This window comes from Mastigoproctus giganteus, chromosome 10, assembly GCF_048544385.1.
Source record: "Mastigoproctus giganteus isolate SK-2022 chromosome 10, ASM4854438v1, whole genome shotgun sequence".
In the NCBI taxonomy this organism is placed as follows: Eukaryota; Metazoa; Arthropoda; class Arachnida; order Uropygi; family Thelyphonidae; genus Mastigoproctus; species Mastigoproctus giganteus.
The window spans coordinates 226,608,209-226,633,049 of NC_143584.1; the positions used below are offsets into that span (position 1 = coordinate 226,608,209).

At 38.5% G+C, this 24,841-nt stretch overlaps 1 protein-coding gene across 1 annotated transcript in view; it reads right to left on the reverse strand.

The window, feature by feature from the left end:
- The window catches only part of LOC150080000 (uncharacterized), a 136,418-nt gene that overhangs the window by 95,885 nt on the left and 15,692 nt on the right, over nucleotides 1-24,841 (reverse strand). The window contains exon 3 of the mRNA XM_090383327.1: nucleotides 3,627-3,785. Within this exon, the coding sequence (XP_090239453.1) occupies nucleotides 3,627-3,785 (159 nt within the window). The remainder of the gene's footprint in view (nucleotides 1-3,626; nucleotides 3,786-24,841) is intronic.

The window sequence follows — 24,841 nt, forward strand, 5'->3', positions numbered from 1 at the left end:
ATCAATTCCCTGTTCCTGGTAGCAAAATTCCTATATATCATTGATAAGACTCCATGATCCGCCCTGGCTGCCTGCCTGCAATGCAGAGCGAACTTCATATCTGACTACACAATTACCCTGAGGTCTTTTTCACTTTCCACTTCCATGAGTGTAGTACAACACGTTTGTGTATGTTTCTCTTGGGTTATTGCTACCCACATGCAGTACTCTGCATTTGTCAATGTTAAACTTCAGTTGCCATTTCTCAGCCCATTTGTCCAACTTATCTAGATCCAGTTGGAGTAGCATACTGTCTTTAACAACCCTCTCAACCTTCGTATCATCTGCAAACTTTGACATTAAGCCTGATATACATTCATCAATATCATTGATGAATATACAAAACGATGGTAGTCCCAATGCCAAACCCTGGAGAACTCTACTAAAGGTAGAGATTTTAAGCCAGAGGAGATTCCAAATTACCAAGTCTCTGATAGGGAATATCAGAAGGACATATGCACAAGTACCACCTTTGAGGCAAAAGGAATCATACATAGAATAATTTGGGCAACTGAGATGAGCAGTAGTTGAATCAACTGATAACTGAGATTCTATCAGAAAAAGTACATTGGGTTTGGCAGATTGCAAGTGGAAATGGACATCGTTGAGATAAGAATTGAGACCTCGTATATTTGTGAAATGTACTAGGAAGTATTTGGGAGGGTTAGATCTTTTTGTAGATAAGCTTACTCTGTTAATTTGACAATTCATGGTGTATTCAATGGTAAGAAAAAGTGGGGGGACATGCTGTATGAATGCTGTATGTAGATGCCATTTCCAAAAATGAAAGTTTTGGAAATGGCATCTACAGGTAAGAACATACCCAGAACCTTGACTTAACGTGGCCTCGACAATGCCCCCCACATACACACTACTCGGACTCCCTCCAGTCACGATCTGGCAGAGTAGAGGTAGCAAGATTATACACTAGCTGTTCTGGAAGCCTCCTAAAGAGTTACCAATAGGTTCAGTCCGGTGTACTAACTAGTGGCCGGCCTGCAAACACACTGTTTTAGAACTGTACCCTCGAAATGTAAGGAAGATTGGATCTTACCATGATGTTCATCATAACCTGAAAAGTCATCAGTCATACTGCATGATGGAAGAAATGGGATCTGATGCAATATGTATGAAATTAAGGGGTGATGCACTTTCTTTGAACACCAGTGAGTGTGTGTGTGCACACACACACACACACACACACACCGGGCTAGCCAGGTAGGTAAAGTGCTTGCTTGGCAATCCAAAGGTCGCGGGTTTGATTCCCGCCTCGGGCTTTGATCATAGTAAAATACAAAAAAAAACTTTGGGAGGTGCAATATGGCTATAGAAGCTGATGATGCGCCAACAACTAACAAAAAAAAAAAAAAATAAATATATATATATACACACACACACACACACACACACACACACACACACACACACACACACACACACACACACACACACACACACACACACACACACACACACACACACACACACACACACACACACACGTGTTCAAAGAAAGTGCATCATTAGTGTATGTATGTGTGTGTATATATATATATATATATATATATATATATATATACACACACACACACACACACACACACACACACACACACACACACACTTGCGTTCAAAGAAAGTGCATCACCGACGAATTTCACATTTCTAACACTTTTTCGCAATGGTATGTTACATTAATGACTAGCATCACAAATAGAAATATAAACAAAAGATATTTATTAATAGTTAAGCCAAAGTTAAGTAATATTTGACAGGTGCTCTCAAAATATTCCAAAATGAACATTTTCAACCTTTATACAAACAGTTTTGGTAAACATGACAATTATGGCTGAAATATTATCGGAAGCCCTCAATTTGCTTCAGTTTATCATTTTAAATGAAAAGTTCTCCAGGTGCAAACTAATATTTAGTTGAACCGTCTCTGGCCCTGATGACAGCAGCACACCATCGAGGCATTGACAAGATCAATTTCTGAAGATAATCAACTGATAGTTCATGGTTCCAAACTCTAATTATGGCTTCCTAAAGTTCACAAAGGGTCTTTGGTTTCTTTCTGGCAACTGCAGATTCCACACGATGCAAACAGTTCTCTATAGGATTTAGGTCCAGGTTGTTTCCTGGCCAGTTAAGAGTTGTAATGGACCATTCTTCCAACCATTTATTCACCTGTAACAAATGTAAACACATTACCGTCGAATCTCTAATGCAGAAATTAAGCTAAAGTAACTAAAGAAGTGCCTACTTTTACTTTTTGCCCGATGACAAGGAGCAGAGTCGTCCTGAAAGATGCAGTTACTTGGCAAGTTGAAATGGTCTCTAATATTGGCAGCAATTTGCCTTCCAATATAGCCAGGTATCCATTGGCATTTACAGAACCTTTTATAACCTGCAGGTGACCTACTCTGTGATACAAAATGCACTCCCATATCATTTGGCTGGTAGGGAATTTCACTGTAGACACCATACAGTCTGGATGGTATTTATTCATCACTACATCTACGGCGAATTGTTTGTCCCCCATCAGAGCCATGCAGGTTGAATTTCTTCTCATCCGAGAAAATGACTGACTTCCACTTTTCGGGAGTCCATCTGACATGCTCCTTACACCAAATTAATTGGCCTTTTTCATTTTTTGTGAGGAGGGGCTTCTTAGGATGACAGGCTGCAAGTCCATTTTTGAAGAGGCATCTTCTAACTGTTACTGCACTTGCTACCACACCTGTATGTTCTTCCCATTCTCTTTTCAACTGAGACGAAGAAGCTTTACTGTTTTTAAGGCCTAAGCGCTTCAAAACGCAGTCCTGTTTTGGAGTAGAGACTCGTTTGCATCCAGTTCCTTTTTTTCCTATCAGCAGAACCAGTATTCTTGAGTTTGGAAAGAAATCTACTCATTGTCAACTGATTACAAGCACTCTATGAGCAATATGACAGGAAGAACATCCTTCCTCATGTAAAGCAACAATAGCACTCTTTCTTTGTGGAGTCAACTGCACGTAACGCGCCATCCTGACACAAGCAAGGAATGACTGCAACTCTTGCAGAGCGTACTTATACAGCTGAAAGTAACAGCTGATGCAATATTATGTCATCGCCTACGCGTGTCAATCTTATCTGACGCAATCTGTAAGAAATATTGCCATATACTTACGTTATTCGGACGACATTCACAGTTTTAAGGGACGATGCAATTTCTTTGAACACCAGTGTATATAGGGGTCCACAAACTTATTTTGATTTTTTAGAGGGTAGTTTGGGAACCACTGACTTAGTTGAAAAAAAAAGGGCAAAAACAATTGCAATATTCACTGCAGTTTATAATCTACTGGCCATAAAAATACATAAGTGGACAGAATATTCTTGGTGTTTTTTTCATACTTTTTTTAATATTAGTATATTCAGTTTAGTGCAAAGACACCTTAGGCTTTTGCTGTTTTGGATTCACTAGCCAAGACTACCTTCTGTTTGATGAAAAAACAGTAACAGAATTTATTTTTATTTATTTATTATTATTATTATGATTATTATTATTTTATTTTATCTGAAAAATAAAAAATTTTTCTACTTACATCTATTTGGTTCTTTGAAAACATCAAATTACAGTGTGGACATGCCACTTTTACCTTAAAACATATGTTGTCTAAGTGATAAGTGAAACTCTGGCAGTTTACAGACTTGCTGCAGTGTGGGCAATGAATCCTTGCCACATCACAAGTAACTTCATGTTTCTATATAAGAAAAAAAATGAAGATATTTTAATTTATTAAAAATAAATTGAGTATTTAAAGACACACAAATAGTATTTCACTTAACATATAATAGTTGTTAATTTGCTTACTTTTGATTTTAGGATATTTCATGAGTAGACTTTTCCTGATATATTTCTTGTGAAGTTTCAAGATAAAGTAAATTTATTACAAATTTTAGAGATAAAAATTTTACAATTTCTTTAAAATTTGCTGTTTTTTTTTTTTTTTTTTTTTTGTTCGTCTTCGAGAGATTTGTTCACATCACTTAGTTTAAAAGCTTCAAAACACAAACTAGTTGATGTCAGTGTCTTTTGGTATCAGAAAACAAATATAAAGAGGACAGGATAATCCTCCTAAGTAGTTTCAAATAAGGCTAAATAGCATTAGCTGTTTTATAATTTTGAAATACATTTTCATAATCATAACTCAGCTAATACAAATGTACTATTTCTGCTGGGTTTTCTACATACAGAAATTTCTGCATGTAGAAATTCTGTTCATCAGAATTACTCTTACAGGCACCTTTATTAATTTGTTGGCCCCAGATGCTAAGTGATTTCTAAGCTTTCACTATGATTTTCTAAAAAAGCAAATTGCAGTCCTTTTATGTACTACAATTTACTAAAAATAAAAAAGGATTTCTCCTTAAGAAATCCTTTTTATTTTAAAATGTTAAAGTTTCTATGTTAAAAGAGCTCAGTGAAGAGTCACTTCATATCCTATTCCTTCTATATAACCAGATTTTTACAAAATTCTTAGGATTCATATTCTATAGTAAGTTGACATTTCTACTGCATATCTATAGACAAAGTGCACAAGGGGACTGAACTTCTTACGTGCCATCTAATCCAATAATTGGGGAGCAGACTGCTGCATTTTATTGCATCTCTATTGCGCACTTGTCTGATCCAAATTAAATTATATAGGCCCCAAGTTTAATACACTGTTTCTAGCATCTGCTAGAAATAGTATACTGTGATGGCTACACCCAGTTCACTATCAAGCCATCTGCATCATTACTGGAGTATTTAGACCATCCCCTGTCCAGAGTTTAGGAGTCAAAGAAATTGAACCACCTGCTTCTTCGGTGAAAGCAATTGTCACTAAAATATGCTTTTAAAGCTACAGTGGTACCTTGGTGTGCAAGAATAATTCGTTCCAGAAATGTGCTTGTGATCCAAAGCACTTGTATATCAAAGTGAATTTCCCCAGATGAACGAATCATCTGGAAACCCAGATGATTCGTTCCAAAACTCAAAAATATTCACATAAAAATGATTAATACAAAATACATATATACCTTTTTATATTTTTAATATTTAAATTTAATATACATAAAGCAATCAAATTTATTAATTATTGGGTAGGACGACTTTCACTGTCATTAACGGAATCACTGCTATCTGTTGACTCTTTCTTTTTGTGCGACTTTAACAAGGAACCTATCCAATGACAATTGCTTTTGCCTCCTTTTGAGGATTTCACAGAAATATGACATTGCATTGTTGTTAAACAGATTCATCGCTCGCACTGCCACAGCCTTACTTGGGTGGTGCTTTTCTACAAAATTTTGCACTGTTTCCCACATTTTACACACCTCCCTAATCTCATTTGAAGAGAGGGACTTCTCCGTTTTTTTCTCCTCCTCCTCAGACGAGATCTCCCCCATAACCTCTGGCTGTTGCTCGCGATGCGGATCCATCAGTTCGTCGGGCGGTGGTAAACTCCTGTCCATGTTCCTCCACCAGCTATTGAATGTCATCCTTATTCACCCCCAGTCCTATGGTCTTCCCCAAGGACACAATTTCATCAATAACTGGAAGCTCCTGTTCATGAGCAAGCCCCTCGATGCAATCCGACCACAGTTTTCTCCAAGCAGAATTAAGGGTTCTCTTGGTGACCCCATTCCAGGCTTTATTGATGATCTTGGGGGAGTTTACGATGTGGAAATGATTTTTCCAAAACTCTCGGAGGGTAAGGTTAGTTCCTTCGGTCACCTCGAAGCATCGCTGAAATAGTGCCTTGATGTAAAGCTTTTTAAAGTTCGAAATGACCTGCTGATCCATGGGCTGGAGTAAGGAGTAGTGTTGGGAGGAAGGAACTTCACCTTAATGAACTCTAATTCTTCCAGTAAGTCGTCCTTAAGGCCTGAAGGATGAAAAGGAGCATTATCCATAACCAGCAAGACTTTGAGTGGCAATTTTTTTTCTAAAAGGTATTTCTTCACTGCAGGACCGAAGACCTCGTTGATCCACTCAACGAACAAGATACGAGTGACCCAAGCCTTGCTGTTGGACCTCCACATAACGTTTAACTGGCTCTTCTGCACCTTGCATTTCTTGAAGGCTCGTGGATTCTCAGAATGATACATGAGCAGGGGCTTGACTTTGAAATCACCGCTTGCATTAGCACACAGCAAAAGGGTGAGACTGTCTTTCATGGGCTTGTGACCGAGCACTGCATTCTCTTCTGCTGTAATGTAGGTCCTCTTTGGCATCTTTTTCCAAAAAAGCCCCGTCTCATCGCAATTAAAAACTTGCTGCAGCAGGTAACACTCGGAAACCACGAGCTTCTGGAACTCGGCAACGAACGCCTCAGCTGCCTTAGCGTCCGAACTCACAGCCTCTCCGTGCCTCACAATACTATGGATGCCACTTCTCCTCTTAAAGTTATCAAACCATCCCCTGCTCGCCTTGAAGCCTTCGTTTCCTGTAGACGTACCTGGCAGTTTACTTACGAGGTCGGCGTACAAGGCCTTTTCCTTCTCACAGATCAAGTTCTCTGTCACAGTACCACTTGCTAGTTGCTTCTCATTTATCCACACCAAAAGCAACTTTTCTATATCTTCCAGAATACTTGGCCGTTGCTTTGATACTCTTGTGACTCCTTTTTGCTACATATAGCCCCCTTAGTTCTTCTTTAATACTGTGCAAATCTTTGACGGAGACTTCTTATAAAATCTTGCGATGGCAGCCACTTGCATACCTTGTTCATGCTTCTCAATGATTTCCTTCTTAACTTCTACCATAATCATCTCCTTCTTCCGCCTTCCGTTTCAACCCTTTTCTTCATTGGGGCCATTGTTGTGGTACAGTTAATAAAGAACTGTCACTACATTTGAACACAAAACAAAAAATGCTTTACGCACATACACGTGGTCACAACGCTAGCGTGAATGTTGACTATACAAACGAGGTATGCCGACTGAGACCGAGCATGCGAGACGATTACCCACAATGCCGAGCGGTTTGTGATCACGTGATGCTCGGCAGACAAAGCGTATAGGTAATACTATACTCGTATTGCAAGAACTCGCTCGTTTATCAAGTTAAAATTTATTAAAAATTTTTGCTCGTCTTGCAAAACACTCACAGACCAAGTTACTCGCAATCCAAGGTACCACTGTACATGGAAATTTGAGCCACAGTTGAAAAATCTCTATAACACCCATCAGACTGCCAACCGTCCCTTTGGTATCCGTGTTCAAGGGCTGCTCAGAGAGCTTAGCATCATGACAGACAATGTTGCCCAGTCACCAAGGCAGCCCATTCCACCCTAGAATGCCAACTTTCCACTATGTAACTTCTCTCGTAATAAAAGTGGAAACACCAACACTTTCACCATCTGTCTATCTACAATTCTACACTGCCCATTAATCTGCTTATGCTGATTTCCTGCTGGTCTTTACCATTGGCACAAAATCAGATCTGTGGAATCTGCTGTGGTCTCCCCAAATTGCAGGGTATCTGAGAAGATTCCCCCAGGAGTGCACCCTGGAGGAATACACTGCAGAATTATGTGCTACAAAGCCAGTCTTGGACCACACTGAAACTAATAATTATCCAAGGTGTATGGTATACACTGATTCTTTAAGTACATTACAAGCTATCAATGGCAAGATATGATCCACATCCAATTCTGTTCGGGGTTCAGCACAAATTAGATTCTCATTATGAATCTACATTTGACATCTGCTTCTACTAGTCCAGAGCCACAATGGCATCATGGGTAATGATCTTGCAGATGTTGAAATTCCAGATCAGCACAATCCTAGAGTTATCACAGCTTGCTGGTTCCCTATACAGACTACAGGCAAGTGATAACAAATGTATTACAATCCCAATGGCAACAATCATAGCATACACACAAAAAAGTTGCATCAAATTAAGCTTGTAAGCTAAACATGACAGTCTAATCTGCACAGGAAGCTCAAAGAGGAAGTTGTTCTTGCTCACCTCCAACGCAGGACATCAATGTCTTACTCATTCTTTTCTGATGAGGGTAGACGACTTGCCTATGTGTGAGGACTGTACCATTTTATCTAGTACACGTATTTTAATTGAATGTCTGCTTTTCATACATCATCAACGTACATCTTTAACTGCTTTTAGCCATCTGACTGAGTCCTATACACTCAGTCAGATACTAACTGAAAATGATCACGTGTAAGCTGCTATTAACTATTTAAAATTAACTTTTTTCCTTCTATTTAAAATATACTAATTTATCATACATACTTTGTTATTTATATGTCATTTCTAACTTTTTTTGACCTTTTTCTATTTTTATAAAACTTACAATCCTTGTCTTGACACAGTGACCAACCAATTTAATGGGTCTCTATAATCTTTTATCACCTTTTTATCTTTGACCATTTTTTATGACTGTTTTTATAAATTTACCATTGTTGGCAAATTATAGCCTATTTTGCTGTGCACCAATAATTTCCAAATCAAATCAAACTGAACCACACCACTAAACTCAAGTGGTAACAGTTAAATTGTTACAATGAAATTGTTGTGGATTCCAACAAAATGTCAATGAGGATACCAATTCCTGCATAAATATGAACTTGTTTGCTTTTTTTTTTCAAGAAATTTATCTAAAGGAAAAAGACTCTCATTCTGCAGACCTTTACTACCATCTCTAAAAAGAGGAATAAGGATAATCTGGGCCATGGAGGAGTTGCAATCCTTGCGGGCAACCACACCCCCTTTCACATGTATTCAACTGAACACCGATTTAGAAGCTACAGCAATTCATCTTTTTTGAGAACTTTGGCACTGTGGGAATGAGAATACTCTGGGGAAACAAGAGTAGCTCCAAGAGGGCAAAGTTTTTAAGGCTCCAGTTAATAGTTTTCCTTAAATTTTTTTGCAGTTTTATTGACTTAATTGGCATATTAATTTAATTTCTAGCAAGTAGCTTGAAATTAAATTAATATGCCAATTAAGCAATAATCAATTCCTAGTTACGATACTTAGTTAATTTTGAATTTAGATAAAGATTTTGTAGGTTTTTACTTAGTATCATTAAAATTTGTACCATTCAAAACTTGCCACCATATCTCGAACTAGAGAGCATAAAGTATAATGTAAAACTAGATAGCGTAATATGCAGCACTGCATTAGAAATCTGTTAGCAATTAAATTTATAAATCATACTAATTTTTATTGTTAATTAAATTGTATTTAAACAGAAATCATGCCCCAGACTAGAGTAGCAGAGCACCGGGCACAAAGTAGCGAAACTGGTATGCTTCATGAGAGACCCGAAGGGTGTAATTCTCCAATGAATCACAAGTCTAAAAAAAAAGTGCAAAATGTTTGTAGACCTTTCTGGAAAAGGATATGATCAAGCCATGGAGGATGTCTTTGTGTGTGCTAGGTGCCGAGAATGTGAAGAAATTAGGCACCGACTCAGCATTCTGATGGTCCTCTATAAGAGTAAGAAAAATCAGGTAGATGCCTCAAAGGAATTAAAATGGGGTGCCCATTAAGCTCTCAGCTGCATAATTCAACGCCAGAGCTCACATCAAGGATCTGGGTATATTCTTACCATGTGTACGCCACATCCAAAAATTTCATTACTTCATACAGCATGTCCCCCTGACTTTTTCTCACTATTGAATACACCACGAATTGTCAAACTAATAGAGTAAGCTTATCTGCGAAAAAATCTAAACCTCCCAAACACTTCCTAGTTCATTTCACAAATACATGTGATCTCAATTCTAATCTCAACGATGTCCATTTCCACTTGAAGTCTGTCAAACCCCATGTACTTTTTTCCACAGAATCTCAGTTATCGGTTGATTCAACTACTGCTCATCTCAGTTGATGCCCAAATTATTCGCTGTACAATTCCTTTTGCCTCAAAGGTGGTACTTGTGCATATGTCTGTTCCGATATTCCCTGTAAGAGACTTGGTAATTTGGAATCTCCTCTTTTCGATCTTCTCTGGCTTAAAATCTCTCTACCTCATTGTAACAAATTCATTTGTTGTCTCTACCGTTTTCCCAACTTCACTAATCACTTGGAGTTCTTTGACTTCCTCTCTTTGCAACTTTACTTTCTCCAGTCCAACTTTCCTAATAGCAAGGTAATTTTTCTTGGTGATTTTAATGTTCACAACTCCAGGCTTCCATTTTCTGGTCCCAGCTGGTTGAGATGCTGAGACTTTTGTAATTTCTAATGACCATGCACAGATTGTTCATTTACCTACAAGAATACTGGACAATCCTAACCAAGCAGCCAACACACTTGATCTTTTTCTCACAAACAACCCTTCTAAGTACATGGTCAAAATGAGAGGTCCTTTAGGCACCTCAGATCACAACTTGGTGATTGTCTCTTCTCCAATGGAGCCTTATTCTCATGGCTATTCCCAACCTGGTATTGTTTGGCATTACAAGAATGCAAAATGGGATGACCTGCGAGATTTCTTTTCTTCTTTTCCTTGGTAGCATTACTCTTTCAAAACTTCTGATGTCAATGTTTGCTCAGATTGTGTCAGTGAAATTATTCTTGTAGGAATGAATTTTTTTCCACACTACGCTTTAAAATCTCGTCCTTTATCTAAATCTTGGTTTTCCAATAAATGTGATAAGGCTGTTCTAAAGAAGAACATTGCATATCATAATTGGCTTGATTCCAATTCTTCAGTTTCATTTTCTGCCTACACCAAAGCTCGCAACAATTGTAAAGCAGTTATTAATCAGTCCAAACTAGATTTGGACTTAAAGCACATAGGTTTATCAAGTAATGCCTTATCACTTATGTCTAACTTCTTTGACAACAGGAAAAGCGGAGTTCTTTTTGAAGGAAGTTACTCCTCCACTTTCCCTATACAAAGGGGAGTCACACAGGGTTCTCCTCTTGGGCCACTATTTTTTACTATATTGCTATATTTGTATGCAATATGTAGACATCAAAGTGCTCTCATATGCAGATAACTCGAAAATATACAAAACCATCAAAACAACACAAGATTGTGAATCACTAGAAAATGGACTAAACACTATCACCCAATTGATTACAAACAATGGCCTAACACTAAACTTGAACAAATGCTGCACCATGTCTGTTGCAGACTATCACAAAAATCACAAGATTAATTATCCCTATAAAACTAAAAACCATGAGCTATTGAGAATACAAGAGATTTCAGATTTGGGAGTATGGTTTTCTGACAAGAGAAACTTCGACACACATGTAAATAAAACTACAGCAAAGGCCTCGAAATCCCTTGGACTGCTTAAAAGAATCTGCTTCGACTTAACCAACATACAGCTCATAAAAACAGCTTGCATAATGATAATCAACCCAATTCTAGAATATGCCCCACAAATCTGGAATCCTCACACCAAAATTCTTAAATAAACAACTGGAACATATTCAGAAATACATAGTCAGATTCCTAGTGTACAAATCTAGGTTGGAAATGAACACAAAATCCTACGATGAATGGTGCATTCACTTTAGGATGGTACCACTCTACCAAAGAAGGGCTGAGGCAGACTGCAAATTCCTAATGCATCTCGTGGCTGGAAAGTTGGATGCTGCCGAGCTGTTCTACCTCATCAATTTCAGCTGTCCTCCAAGAGCCTTGAGAAGACACAATATGCTGGCACTAGAGCCATTCAGAACGGATCAACTTAGATTCCACTATTTCAACAGAACTGCAAAATTGCTAAATGAATCGAACATTGATATTCTAGCTGAAGACATCAATATCAAAAAAGAGTTGCAAAAGTTTTATAATCAAGTAACTACAAAATGAGAATAAATGATTAACTTAATAATAATAATAATCAAATAATAAAAATAGGTATATATTATCTATAAATTTTTCAATAAACAAAGATAATAAATAACAAATATAATAATAAGAAATAATTAAAAAAAAAAATTGGGTAACTATAAGAATAACAATACAAAACAATCAATGTAACTAACTATTCATTGTGAACAAACAAGAAAAGATAACAACAAAAATGTTTAGAAATACAAAATTCTCCATCATCACAGCTTTGCTCAAACACAAATTAGCATAGGCATATGATGCAGCTTATGCAGCATCAGCCAAAAAAAAAAAAAAAACCACCTCCACTTCACCCCTCTGTTCGTTCAAAATACCTGTCCAGCTGAGCCTTAAACTTATTTAGGCTATCAACTTCCACAACAAGGAATAGAAGTCTGTTCCACCAACCAACTACCCACTGGCTAAAGGCAAATTTCCACACATCTATCCTACATCTGTCTTTCCTCAATTTGAATTTATGCCCTCTGAGGTGATTATTCTGAGCAAGAGGAAGAATCCCATCAGCATTGAGCATGCTCAAACCATTCAAGGCTTTATACACCTCTATCAGATCACCTCGCTGCTGCCTAGTCTCCAGACACTGTAATTTGCAAAACTTAAAGCCTTTCTTTGTAAGAGCAACCCTTTGTTCCATTCACTAATCTTGTTGCCTTTCTCTGTACTCGTTCCAGCAGCTCTACATCCTAATTGAATTGAGGCCTCCAGACCTGTATACAGTACTCAAGGTGTGGCCTGACCATTGCCTTAAACAAGGGAATAATCACCTCCTTATCCCTGCTAGAAAAATTCTGGTATATCATTGAAAAGACACCATGAGCTACTCTTGCAGCTCATCTGCACTGCTCCGAGAACTTCATATCTGCCTGCAAAATTACCCCCCAAGTTCTTTTCATTCTCTACCACTGTCAGTGTAGTATCACAGAGTTGATACGTTGCTCTGGGATTGCTGTTTCCCATATGTAGTACTTTACCTTTGTCAATGTTAAACTTCATTTGCCACCTCTCTGCCCATCTGCTCAACCTTTCCAGATCCTGTTGCAGCAGCATAGTGTCAGTAGTGTCCTTAGCAACCCTGCTAACCTTTGTACCGTCTGCAAACTTGGACATTAAGCTTGATCAATATTATTTATAAATACCGAAAACAATAATGGACCCAACACTGAACCCTGAGGAACTCCACTAATAACATTAGTCCACGATAAGCAGTATCCATTGATTACCACTCTGTCTTCTCCCCCTCAACCACCCCTTTATCCACAGCAGCAATTTGCCTCCAATGCCATACTGCTCCAATTTGTGCAGCAGTCTTCCATGTGCAACAGTATCAAAAGCCTTTCTAAGATCCAAGTATATAATATCAAAGTTATTTCCTGCATCCAGTTCTTTTGTGACTGCATCATAGTATCCAAACAAATTGGTCAGGCAAGACTTCCCCTTAACAAAACCGTGCTGTGTCCAAGCTATAACTGAAGTCTTGTCTAGATGATCCTGCAGTGCTTCTTTAACCAGTGCCTCCATTAATTTTCCTGGAACAGAAGTTAAACTCACAGGTCTATAATTACTTGTGTCGGCCTTTTTTTTTTTTTTTTTTTTGTGAACCCCAAACACGAGAAGTATTAGAACCTATAGTACTTAGTACCGTGCTTGGGTTAAGAACCTATAGTACTTAGTACCGTGCCTTTGATCCTCCTTTGTGAATTGGGGTCACATTTGCACATCTCCAGTCTATGGGTACCTCCCCTGAGTCCAAGGAAGCTCTCATAATTATGGCTAAGGCTTTGCTTACTTCCTTTGCTGCCTCCTTTAATACAACTGGATAGATCTCATCCATCTCAGGTGCCTTTCTTGTGTTTATCTTCAACAATTTCTCCTCCACTTTACTCTCAGTTATTACAAGATTATCTAGCTTACTGCCAGAGTTGAATACACCTCTGGCATTCCCCCTCACTGAACAACTCCTCATGTGTGAATGTCTATGCAAAATATTCATTTAGTTTGTTGGCTACCTGAGCAGGATCATCAACAGTTTAACCATCGATATGAAGTGGACCAATCTGATTCATTCCCTTCCTTCTAGAGTTTACATAAGTAAAGAACTCTTTGCTTTTCCTTTGCATCCGTTGCCAAAGATTTCTCGTAATCTGCCTTCGCCTGCCTAACCTCCTTTGTAACTTGGTTACAGATCAACTAATATCTATCATAGGCTTTTGTGTCACGTGTTAATTTCTTTGTATCCCATGCATTTTTCTTCTCTGCCATATGTCTCATTAGATCATCTGACATCCATTTAGGCCTAAACCTTAAACAATATTTCTTTGTTGGTATGTAAAGCCTAGTAGCTTATAAGAAAAGTTCTTTGAATGTTTCCCATTTTGAATTTGCTGTTGGTAACATCATCAGTTGGTCCCACTGTATAGAATTTAAATACTGTCTCAGACCATCGTAGTCCCTTTTACGAAAGCAATAACCCTTCCCTTTACCCCTAATGCTAGGTGACAATGATCACAGCACACTGTGATCATTGTCACCTAGTGGTTCCTTTATCTGCAGATTCTTAATGCATGAAGATAATCAAATCAAGAGTACTACTCCCTCTAGTTGCCTCCCGAACATGCTGATGTAGAAAACAATCATCCAATAAATCCACAAAAGCCTTGCTAGCGTGTGAGTGACCAACCCACAAATTCCAGTCAATATCTGGGAAATTAAAATCCCCATTATAAGACTCTCTGATTTACTGGCCCACTCTATTTCCCTGTACAGTTTCTTATTATACTCATCAGAGTAATTAGGCCTATAGCACACTCCTATTCTCAATTTTGATCTCCAAATGCTTATGTCATAGCAAACTGACTCGACATTGCACTGTCCAGCTATGTCGACTGGCTTCACTTCCTTGGATTTTATGTGTTTCTTAACTAATAGCATAAACCCTCCTCCATTCCTATCCTGTCCATCCTTTCTGTAGACGTTGTACTCCCCAAGTTCTGCATTCCTTATATCTGTGTGACACCACGTCTCTGATATCCCAACAATATCCGCCTTTGATGCTTTGAGCAATACCTCAAATTCATCAAATTTATTTACCAAAATCGCTTGCAACATAAGATATTCATCGTATATGTTGTATATTGACCTTGTATACTGAGATCTGACATCGTATACTGACTGTAAATAGAATTATTACTATATTGCTACTGTTATATTTCTCCTCTGTAAGGCTTCGGCTATTTTGGAGTAATAATAAAAAAAATAATAAAAAAATAAAGAAAAAAAAAGATTTTGAATAGGCTAAGAATAGAAAACTTGCTTCTTGCCCTGATGGTAGCCGATTATTCTGGTTTCTTGCCAAAGATATTGGCCGCAACTTTTGCCCATCTCTGCTCCCACCTCTGTCAAAACCAGATGGTTCTGTTGTCACTTCAGCCACGGATAAGCTGACCTGCTAGCATCCCATTTTTCTTACAACTCTTGTATTATTATTATTATTATTATTATTATTATTAGCCATATAGTGCAAGGAAGCCTGAGGCTTATGGTGCACCAGCTAAAAAAAAAAAAAATCGAATTACCCTGAGAGAGAGAAGTAGAAGGGAATCACTAAGAAAGAGAAGAATGGTGATATCCAGCTCAGGACCCTGGGTGTGCCAAGCCCATACTCACCAGATGTGAGCCCCTGGGGTTAAATTTTAATGATCTTGGGGAAGCACCTCCCACCATTTCCAACACACTCAACTGAAAATGCCTCCTGTGGTCTTCCATCAGAAGGATTTTGACAAATAAATGCTAAGAAAGCTACAAGTCCTGATCATATTTTTCCACTTGTCCTCAAAACCTGTGCTCCTGAACTTACTCCTGTTCTTTGCTGGCTTTTATCACTTTATTTCAAAAGGTGTTTTTCCTTCTGCTTAGAAATTTGCTCATATCCAGCCAGTTCCTAAAAAGGATGACAAATCCCTCCCATACAATTATCGTCCCATTGCAATTAATTCTACTCTTCTTCTACTATTGATTTCTCCATTACTTCTGAAGTAATGGAGAAATCAATTAACCACCTAGAAACCTCAAATTACCTAGAAACCTTTCATCTGATCAACAATCACCAGTATGGATTCCATCAGTGTCAATCCACTGGTGATATTCTTGGGATTCTAGCTCGTGTTACCCATTTATGGACAAATTCAATGGAAAAGTTCTGTGAAACACAAGCAGTTGCTTTTGACATCTCAAAGGCTTTCGATCATATTTGGCATATAGGTCTTCTAAACAAGTTTCCATCTTATTGTTTGCCAACTCTTTTTTTTTGTAATTAGTTATCCAGTTTTCTCTCTGATTAGTCACTGAGGTTGACGATAGATGGCTGGCTGTCTTCTAACTTCTCCACTAATGCTGGTGTCCCACAAGATTCAACTCTTTCCACCACTCTTTTTCTCTTGTATATTAATCACCATCTTCCCTTGACTAGAAATCCTATTCATAATTTTGCCGATCTTAGCACATTGCATTCCACTTTCCATTTCGAGAAACCTGGCCCCGCTCAATCAGATTCAACTTCTCGAATATCCACTACCAATTCATTAAATGCCGATCTCCAGGTAATTCTCCAGTGGGGCAAAGACAACTTAGTTGATCTTAATCCTTCTAAAACTCAGTCTTTCCTTGTATCTCACAAAAAGGATTATTCTGCTCCTATGCTTATCTTTGGTGGCCTCTGATTCCTAGGCAAAACAATATATATCTCTTTTGGGGATTACCCTGACTTCAAATCGCTCTTGGCACAAGCACATACAAATATTACTTCCTCTGCATCTAAAAAACTTGGTTTTCTCTTTCGCTCTCGGCGTTACTTTTCTTCCAAACTGCTGTTCACACTGTACGAATCTTCCCTAACATGAAATATTGTTCCCACATCTGGGACAGTGCCACCAATACCTCTCTCAAGCTTCTAGAAGAGGGCAGTTAACGATTCATTTCTAACAGAATATCTCCACTCGCTGTCTCAGACATACTGTTTCTGCTGCATGCCTTTTCCACAGATACTTCATGGGCACTGTTCTTCTGAATTGGCTTCTAAAATTCCTGCTCTCTCTCTTTCAAAATGGTCCAAACGCATGCCGCCACCATCCATTTACTGTCCAATTTCAAACTCACAGAACCAACTTTTTATCGTCCTCGTTTATTCATTCAACTGCCATTTTCTGGAACAACTTTCCTTCATACGAATTTCCTAAAAATGACAGTCTACAAAAGTTCAAGTCTAATGTCAACAAATATCTTCTTTCATCTTCTCAACCTCCAACCCAAGAATGGTACTAAGTACTATAGGTTCTAATATCTTTCATGTTTGGGGTTTTCGTAAAAAAAAAAAAGGGAGAGAAGAGAGAAGAAAAGAAGTGGTGACACAGATATAATGCAGAAATTAAATATGGGGAGTACAATGTGTATGGAAAGGATAGACAGGATAGGAAGGGAGGAGGGGTTATACTATTAGTTAAGAAATATAAAATCCAAGGAAGTACAGCCAGTTGACATGGGTGGACAGTGCAGTGTTGCATCATTTTGGCATGACGTAAGCACTAGGAAAGCAAAATTGAGAATAGGAATGTGGTGTAGGCCTAATGAATCTGAGGAGTATAATAAACAACAGTATAGACAAATATAGTAATAGGGTATTTTAATTTCCCAGATATTGACTGGAATATGTGGATTGGCCACTCACACACCAGCAAGGCTTTTGTGGATTTATTGGATGATTGTTTTCTACAGCAGCATGTTTCAGAGGCAACTAGAGGGAGTAATACTCTTGATCTGATTATCAGTAGTGATTCTTTGTGCATTAAGAATCTGCAGATAAAGACACCACTAGGTGGCAGTGATCACAGTGTGCTCAAGTGGTTTTTACTCAAAGAGGTAACTACCATCAGGGCTAAAGTGAAGGGTTTTTGCTTTCGTAAAGATGACTACGGTGGTCTGAGACAGTATCAAAATTCTATATGGTGGGACCAACTGATGGTGTTACCAACAGTAATTTAAAAATGGGAAGCATTCAAAGAATTAATCTTGGAAGGTACTAGGCTTTTCATACCAACTAAGAAATATTGTTCAAGGTTTAGTTTATCTGACTTCCTAAATGGATGCATTAGTTTATTTGACTTTCTAAATGGAAGTCAAATAAACTAATGAGACATATGGCAGACAAGAAAAATGCATGGGATAAATATAAATTAACATGTGACATGGAAGAACCCCTGGCCTTTTGGCCGTGAAGGAAAAGTTGAAATACTTAACCTTGTAACCAGTTACAATCAAATATTGCAATAAAGACTCTCTCTCTCTCTCTCTCTCTCTCAATGATAGATAAAGCTGGTCCGTAACCAAGTCACAAAGGAGGTTAGGCAGACATAGGCAGATTATGAGCGATCTTTGGTAAAGCATGCAAAGAGAAACAGCAAAAAGAGTTCTTTACTTATGAAAACTCTAGAAGAAGGAAGGGGATGTATCAGATTCATCCACTTGATATCGATGGTTCAACAGTTAATGATTCTGCTCGGGTAGTTAAACTAAATGAGTATTTTGCATCAACATTCACACATAAGGAGTTATTCAGGGAAGGGAATGCCAGAGATGTATTGAACTCTGGCAGTGAGCTAGATCATTTGTAATAACTAAGAGCAAAGTGGAGGAGAAATTGCTGAAGATAAACAGAAGAAAGGCACCTGGGTGGATGGGATCTATGCAGTTATATTAAAGGAGGCAGCATGGGAAGTAAGCATACCCTTTGCCATATCAGGAATCAGGGGAGGCACCCATGGATTGGAGATGTGCAAATGTGACCCCAATTCACAAAGGAGGATCAAAGAGTGATGCAAGTAATTCCAGATCTGTTAGTTTAACTTCTGTTCCAGGAAAATTAATGGAGGCACTGGTTAAAGACGCACTGCAGGATTATCTACACAAGACTTCAATTATAGCACAGCATGGGTTTGTTAAGAAGTCTTGTCTCACCAATTTGATTGGATACTATGTTTGTTTTTTTTTTTTTTTTTTTTATGATTTGGTTACAAAGAAACTGGATGCAAAAAATAATTTTGATATCATATATTTGAATCTTAGAAAAGCTTTTGATACTATTACATATGGAATACGGCTGTGCAAATTGGAGCAGTGTGGCTCTGGAGGCAAATTGCTGCTATGGAAAAAGGGATGGTTGAGTGGGAGAAGACAGATATTGGTAATCAATGGACACCGCTCTTTGTTGTTTGATGTTATTAGTGGAGTCCCCAGGGTTCAGTGTTGGGTTCATTGTTGTTTTCTTGTGTTGCTATTGTTGTTGCAATTGAGGATTTTTGGCACAAGGGCCTCCTGGGCCATACTGTGCCTTGTTGTTTTCTGTATTTATTAATGATATTGATGATGGTATATCAGGCTTAATGTCCATGTTTGCAGACGATACAAAGGTTCGCAGGTTTGTTAATAACACTAATGACAGTATGTTGCTGCAACAGGATCTAGAAAAGTTGAGCATATGGGCTGAGAGGTGGCAACTGAAGATTAACATTGAAGATTAACCTTTGTGAATTGGAGATTCACAAAGGGGAATCAAATGATGACACAAGTAATTACAGACCCATTTAGTTTGACTTCTGTTTCAGGAAAAATAATGGATTCAATTGTTAGAGAATCATTGCATGATCACACCAACAAGACTGCAATAATAATTCAGACACAGCATGGGTTTGCCAAGGGGAAGTCTTGTCTGACCAATATGAGAGGATACTATGATGTGGTCACAAAGGAACTGGATGCAAAATATAATTTTGATATCATATACTTGAATTTCAGGAAATCTTTTGATACTGTTGCACATAGAAGACTACTGAACAAACTGAAACAGTATGACATTAAGGGCAAGCTGCTATAATGGATAACAAGATGGTTGAGTGGGAGAAGACAGAGCGGCAATCAATGAACTGCTCTACGTGGACTAATGGTGATAATGGAGTCCCTCAGGGTTCAGTGTTGGTTCCATTGTTGTTTTCTGTATTTATTAATGATATTGAATGCATATCAGGCTGAATGTCTAAGTTTGCACACGATATGAAGGTTGGCAGGTTTTTTAATGACACAACTAACAGTATGCTATTGCAACAGGATTTTGAAAAGTTGAGCAGAGGGGCTGAGAGTTGGCAACTTCAGTTTCAAATGTTGACAAATGTAAAATACTGTATATGGGTAGCAGTAACCTCAGAGTAACATGTCGACTGTGTGGTAATATATTCAGTGTGGTAGAGAATGAAAGGATCTGGGTGTAACTGTGCAGTCAGATATGAAGTTTTCTGAGCAGTGCAGAAGGTCTGCAAGAATAGCTCATGATGTCTTGTCAATGATATATGGGAATTTTTCTAGCAGGGATAAGGAAGTGATTATTCCATTGTATAAGGCAATGGTCAGGCCACACCTTGAGTACTGTACATAGGTCTCGAGGCCTCATTCTAGAAGGATATAGAGCTGCTGGAATGAGTACAGAGAAGGGAAATAAGATTAGTGATTGAAACAAAGGGTTGCTCTTATGAAGGAAGGCTTAAGTTTTGCAAATTATAGTGTCTGGAGAGGAGATCTGATTGTGCAAAATTATAGTGTCGCAGACACTATAATTTTGCAAATTATAGTGTCTGCGAGGAGATCTGATTGTGGTGTATAAGACCTTGAATGGGTTGAGCAAACTCAATGCTGGTGGAATCTTCTTCTTAACAAAATTAATCGTCTGATGGGACATAAATTCAAACTGAAGAAAAACATTTGTAGAACAGATGTATGGAAATTTGCCTTTAGTCAGCAGGTGGTTGATTGCTGGAACAAACTTTCAACTGTTGTTGCAGAAGTTGACAGCTTAAATAAATTCAAAGCATAACTAGATAAACATTTTGAAATGAGAAGTGGGAAGGGATTTTTTTTTTTTTTTGGCTAAAGCTGTATAAGCTTGCTTTTTGCATCATGGCTTTACCAATGCTAATGTTTGCAGATGATACAAAGGTTGCAGGGTTGTTTATAACAGTAATGACAGTATGAGATGAAACAGGATCTGGACAGATGGGCTGAGAAGTGGCAACTGAAGTTTAACATTGACAAATGCAAAATACTGCATATAGGTAAGCAGTAACCCCAGAGAAATATACCAACTGGGTGGTGTTACACTCAGGGTAGTGGACAATGAAAGAGACCTGGGGTAATTGTGCAGTCAAATATGAAGTTTTCTGAGTAGTGCAGACAGGCTGACAGAGGGTCATGGGCTCTTGTCAATGATATACAGGAATTTTGTGAGCAGGGATAAGAAGGTGATTATCCCCTTTTATAAGGCAATGGTCAGGCCACACCCTGAGTACTGTGTACAGGTCTGGAAGCCTCATTTTAGGAAGAGTTGCTAGAACGAGTAAGAGAGGACAACAAGACTGGTGAGGGGAACAAAGGGGTGCTCTTATGTAGAAAGTCATATAAAGTTCTGCAAATTTCTGCTTGTGGATACTAGGCACCTGCGAGGCAATCTGATTGACGTGTATAAGGTCTTGAATGGATTGAGCAGGTTCAATGCTGATGGGATTCTTTCTCAGATTAAGAACCTGAGGGGGCATAAACTTAAATTGAGGAAAGATAGTTGTTGAATAGATGTGCAGAAATTTGCCTTTAGCCAGAGGGTAGTTGATTGCTGGAACAAACTTCCATCTGTCGTTGTGGAAGTTGGTAGCTTAAATAAATTGAAAGCAAATCTGGAGAAACATTTGGAAAAAATGGATAGGTGAAATGGGAAGGGTTTTTTTTTTTTTTGGCCGATGCTGTATACACTTGCTTTCTTGCAGCATATGCCTCCACTAACACTAATCTAGCAGTGGAGAGTCTTTCTCACTATATGTTCAATATATTTGAATCCTAGGGCAAACATCACCTAGGGAGATCGCAATGATATGATTTTGGCAACTGCCCTCTCTCCCTCCTGCTTCTTGGAGATTTTAATAGGCATAATACCCTGTGCAGTTGCACAGAAACTAATGAATGAGGTTGCATTGTCAAATGTATGCTCAACAATAATGACCTTGACGTCCTCTGACATCAATTTCTCTATCTGCCCCCCTTTCATACTTCCTCTGCTTTCCGGGGTGGAACAGAATCCTTATGGAAGTGATCACTTTCCTTTAATATCCACCAGTGGGTGGACAACCTTGCCATCTCCCTAGAATCCCACAATGGAAGTTTGATCGGGCAGCTTGGAGTATATTTGCATAGCTCACTTCAAAGCATGGTAGAACCATGGCTTTGAAGAGTGTGGTTAGTTGGAGGGATTATGCTGTTAATTATGCATGGAGGGGTCATGCTGATAGTTAAGAAAAAAAATCTAAGGCAGTGCATCCATTTGACATGGGTAGACAGTGCAACGTTGAGCCAGTTCGGTAACATAAGCACTGGGAAAGCAAAAATGAGAGTAGAAATATGTTATATTTCTACTCTCGTGAGAATAATGAACAGCTGTACAGAGAAATAGTGGGCCAGTAAATCAGAATATCTTATAATGGGGGGATTTGCCTTTCATTCAAGTGGAATTAATTACTGCACTTGCTACCTGAAAGGGCAGCACTGCAGAGCTAGAAGATATTCAGTATGAAATGACAAAAATACCTTCCATCTCATTCTTTCCAGAGCTGATACTATATCTCTATAATAGAATTTATTTAGAGAATCAGTTTCCCTGATTCTTGGCATAGAGCAATTATCCTTGCAATTTCAAAGCCAGGAAAGGACCTCAAAATTCCTAACAATTAGCATTAGTAGAGGCATATGATGCAAGAAAGCAAGTTCATAGAGCATCAACCAAAAAAAACCCTTCCCATTTCACCCATCCATTTGTTCCAAATGTTTGTCTAGTTCAGCCTTGAATTTATTTAGCTATCAACTTCCACAACAGATGGAAGTTTGTTCCAGTAATCAACTATCCGCTGGCTAAAGAAAAATGTCCACACATCTATTCGACAACCGTCTTTCCTCAATTACCGTTTATGCCCCCTCAGGTTTGTAATCTGAGTACGAGGAAGAATCCCATCAGCATTGAGCCTACTCAATCCATTCAAGACCTTATACACCTTAATCATATTGCATCACAGGTGCTTAGTCTCCAAATGCTGCAATTTGCTGAACTTAAGCAATTCTTTGTAAGAGCACCCCTTTGTTCCCCCTCACCAGTCTGGTTGCCCTTCTCTGATAAAATGAGGTTTCCAGACCTCATTTTACCACCTTATTGCTTATGTAAAGCCTTGGAGAAAATGGTCAACTCGTGCCTTATATCACCTTGAAGCAAATGACTTCAAGAAGACACAGCATGGCTTCCGAAGGAACAGGTTCACTCCAAATCTTTTGATCCAATTAGAAACAGATTCATGATGCATTCGTGAAGCATCAGCATTTAATATATTATCTTTGACATGGAAAAAGGTCAAAACTTGGAGGCTTATGTTTTAAAAGATCATCTATTTGGTCTTAAATGTGTCATTTTTTTTTCACAATTGAAAAACAACACAAGAATTATTGAATAACTGCCACAAGCAACTGAACACATTAGTTCCTGGGCTTTAGTGACTGGCAGAGCTGTGCCAAGGATGAGGCAAATGAGATTCCTCAGGTTAAAAGATATAAGGGGCACTAAAAGAAAGATTAAGTAATTGTCAATGTTTTCAATTTTATGTTTTGAAATAAATCCATTTATCATCTTGCTTTTGCAAGATGAAAATCTTTGCCACACCACTGTACAGATACTGAGCTCTGCACATCAGCGCTATCTGGGGCACTACCATGGTTCACTCCCCACTGGTTGTAATTTTTAAAACCTCAATTTTAATTTTTTATTTAAATGCGTTCCAGAAATGTATTTTAAATGTCATATATATTTTTTAATATTTTAGGGGAAGGCACAATTTTTCATTCTTGCCTCAGGTACTAAAATGGCTCGGCATGGCCATGGCGACAGGGTTTAAGTTTTCCACTAAAATGATTGTTTGTGTGCATTTTTTCTGTAATTGGAATCTTCACCCTGACCCTGAACTCAGATGCGGACAAAATGCAGTTCCTGTGGTAGCAGGAAAAACATTTTTAGAACTCATCGTTGACGAAAAGCTGACCTTCCATAATATTCATCAGCTAGAACACAATGCATGACAGATCTAAAATGCTCGATGCCATCTCCTCCAATTATTGGGGAACAGATAGATACATAATATTGCACCTTTATTAAGCACTTGTCTAGTCCAAACTTCACTATGGTTGAAAATGGAGAGCCCACTCTCCATATCATAAAGAAAACAATATAAAATAGCATGAAGTCCTTCAACCAACCTGAAAGATCTACTAAAAGGCCAACTATCTGTATCCCATACAAACATAACATCAACAAAAAAATAGCTAAAGAAGCAAGGAAATATGAAACCAGTACTTTTTCAAAGGATCATCTTCCATGAAACATACAGCAAAACATCTGGCCAACAACCCCAACAATCCTAGAGGACCGATTTATAATACAGGTTGCAGCTGTGAGCCCATCAATGTGTGCACTGGGCATCCGTACGTGGTGAGGGGGACCGTCAGTGATGCTGCTGGTCTTCCAAATTAGCATCACTGGGATCCGATGCCCACAGCCTAGGTTCCAGGCTTAAAACACAGGAATCCAGCATGTTTGCCATGCACTGAGACCCATGGAAATTCAAAAGTGAGAGGTGGGGGGGGGGGAAATCCTGGCAGTTGATGGGCCCAGCTTCAACATATCACATTTACCTGCCCCTGTTTTGACAAGATGGGTGGTCCAGGATGGCTGAGCCAGGATCAATCAGACAGTGGGTTTGCCTGAAAGGATCAACTGTGTCCCTACTATTATGGTCAGAGAGAGAGGATTTAGG